This window comes from Atta colombica, unplaced genomic scaffold (genome assembly GCF_001594045.1).
Source record: "Atta colombica isolate Treedump-2 unplaced genomic scaffold, Acol1.0 scaffold155, whole genome shotgun sequence".
NCBI classification, from domain to species: Eukaryota; Metazoa; Arthropoda; class Insecta; order Hymenoptera; family Formicidae; genus Atta; species Atta colombica.
The window spans coordinates 1,180,682-1,182,993 of NW_017259245.1; the positions used below are offsets into that span (position 1 = coordinate 1,180,682).

Genomic DNA, 2,312 nt, shown 5'->3' on the forward strand with positions numbered 1-2,312 from the left:
AAACTAAAATTAAATAATATAGGATTATGAATCATTAAAGTTATTATAAATAAAACTATTTTTATCAACAATCTAAATTTTGTACAGATGTTTTGATCCTTATTGGATCATTTTCAATGTTAAATAATAAATTAAAAAATGTTATCGATAACTACGCAAGATGTTCACAAATTAAAATATAAAAAGCGAATATGCGTTTATTATTTGAACCATTATTCTTTTTATTGAATTTTAAACTAAAATTATTCTTATTTAATTTATACATGGTAGTGATAATTGTTAAATTGCAAATGATTTATTAACTAAATTATATTACTAACAGTATTGTTTTAATTTAGGTACGTGCTACTTCTTTACAAGATTTAGTCTACAAATCAGGTCAAGCAGGAATAAAAAAAGCTAGTGTTACAATAACTTTTGATAATCGAGACACTGAGATATCTCCTATGGGTTATGAACAACATGAAGAAATTGTGATTACAAGACAAGTAGTGATCGGTGGTAAAAATAAATACATGATCAATGGGACAAATGCACCGAATAAACGTGTACAGGATTTGTTCTGTTCTGTCCAATTAAATGTGAATAATCCACATTTTTTAATTATGCAAGGTAGAATAACAAAAGTATTGAATATGAAGCCAATAGAAATTCTGTCTATGCTCGAAGAAGCAGCAGGAACAAAAATGTATGAAAAAAAGAAACAATCGGCACTAATCACAATAGAAAAAAAGGATAGTAAATTAAAAGAAATTAATACTGTATGTTGTTGATATACCATTTGACAAACTGATATCTTCAGTCTTTCATATTTATTTGTTATATATTTTTTAGATTTTGAGAGAAGAAATAGGTCCAAAGTTAAACAAATTAAAAGAAGAAAGAACAAGATATGTAGAATTTCAGGGAATAGAAAGAGAACTTGAACACTGCAAACAAATTCATCTTGCTTGGAAGTATGTTACTACTTCCAATAATAGTAAAAAAATGGAAGAAAACGTTAAGATTGTACAAAACAAAATAGATTCAAAGTTAGAAGACATAGCTGCTGGTGAGGAAAAAATCAAAGACCTAGAAGTCAAATATGATGAATTAATAAAGAAAAAGGAAACGGTATGATTTCTTGTATTTGTTGTTTTTAATTGTATTATAGATCTGTACAAATTTTACTTTGCAAGCTAAATTATTATATATAAACAATTTTTAAATGTTCATATTGTATACAAATTTATACAATATCCACAATAAAATATTCGTACAATATAATTCTTAAAACTAAATACATACATCTAATCTAAAACTTTATTGATATACATTGTGCTTTTATATTTGATATATATTGTGATTTTAGTTATATTAAATTTTTATTTATATCAATATTTATGTATATAATAATGTAATAATAATAATGTAATAATAATAGTATTAAATTTAGCATGAATAATGTTAAATACATAGTAAAAAATACATAGTAAAAAAATACATTGTCATTAACTTTTAATAGTTTTTTAATACAGGAAAAAGGTACTATGCTGGAAGCCTTAGAACAGGATCTACAGGAACAAGAAAAGAAGCGATGCAAATTATCAGCTGAAGTAAACAGTAATAAGGAAAATATTAAGGCTGTGAAAAAAACAATGGAGCACATAAAGATTAATATAACAGATGATAAAAATGCGCTTATTTTAAAAGAACAAAAATTGGAGAAAGTTGGAGGAGTTTTCCAGAATTTGAAAGAAATGTGCCAAAAAGATACCGAAGCAGTATTAGAGGCACAAGAAAAGTATCAGAAGATCAGTGCAGGTCTATTGGAGAGTGAAGATGGTGAAAATGCAACCTTAGAACAACAATTAATAAATGCTAAACAAAATGCAACGCAAGCACAAACCGAACTTAAACAATGTGAGATGACACTAAATCACAACAGGCAACAGTTGAATAAAAAACAAAAAGACATGCATAATACTGAGAATGAATATAAAAAATATCATGTGGACTTAGACAAGAAAGAAAAAGAATTAAAGTGTTTGGAAAATGAATTGCAAAAATTAAATTATAAAGATGGTTATTTCGAAGATTTAATAAATCAAAAAACTAAATTGATTGAAGAAATGAAACCGTTGCATGAGAAACTAGATCAATTTGAGATGAGACATCCTCGAACGAAATTCCAGTATCAAAATCCTGAACCTACTTTCAATACAAAATCTGTAAAAGGTATTGTATGTAACTTAATTGATTTAAAGGATAAAAGGAGTGCGTATGCCTTGGAAGTTGCTGCAGGTGGAAAGGTGGGTATATATATATATATA

The 2,312-nt window shown here is 26.3% G+C and overlaps 1 protein-coding gene across 1 annotated transcript in view; it reads left to right on the top strand.

Moving 5' to 3' along the window:
* Positions 1-2,312, top strand: part of LOC108685736 (structural maintenance of chromosomes protein 2) — a 6,800-nt gene that overhangs the window by 649 nt on the left and 3,839 nt on the right. Inside the window, exons 2-4 of the mRNA XM_018190696.1 lie at positions 339-761; positions 835-1,113; positions 1,518-2,291. Coding sequence (XP_018046185.1) covers positions 339-761; positions 835-1,113; positions 1,518-2,291 — 1,476 coding nt within the window. The remainder of the gene's footprint in view (positions 1-338; positions 762-834; positions 1,114-1,517; positions 2,292-2,312) is intronic.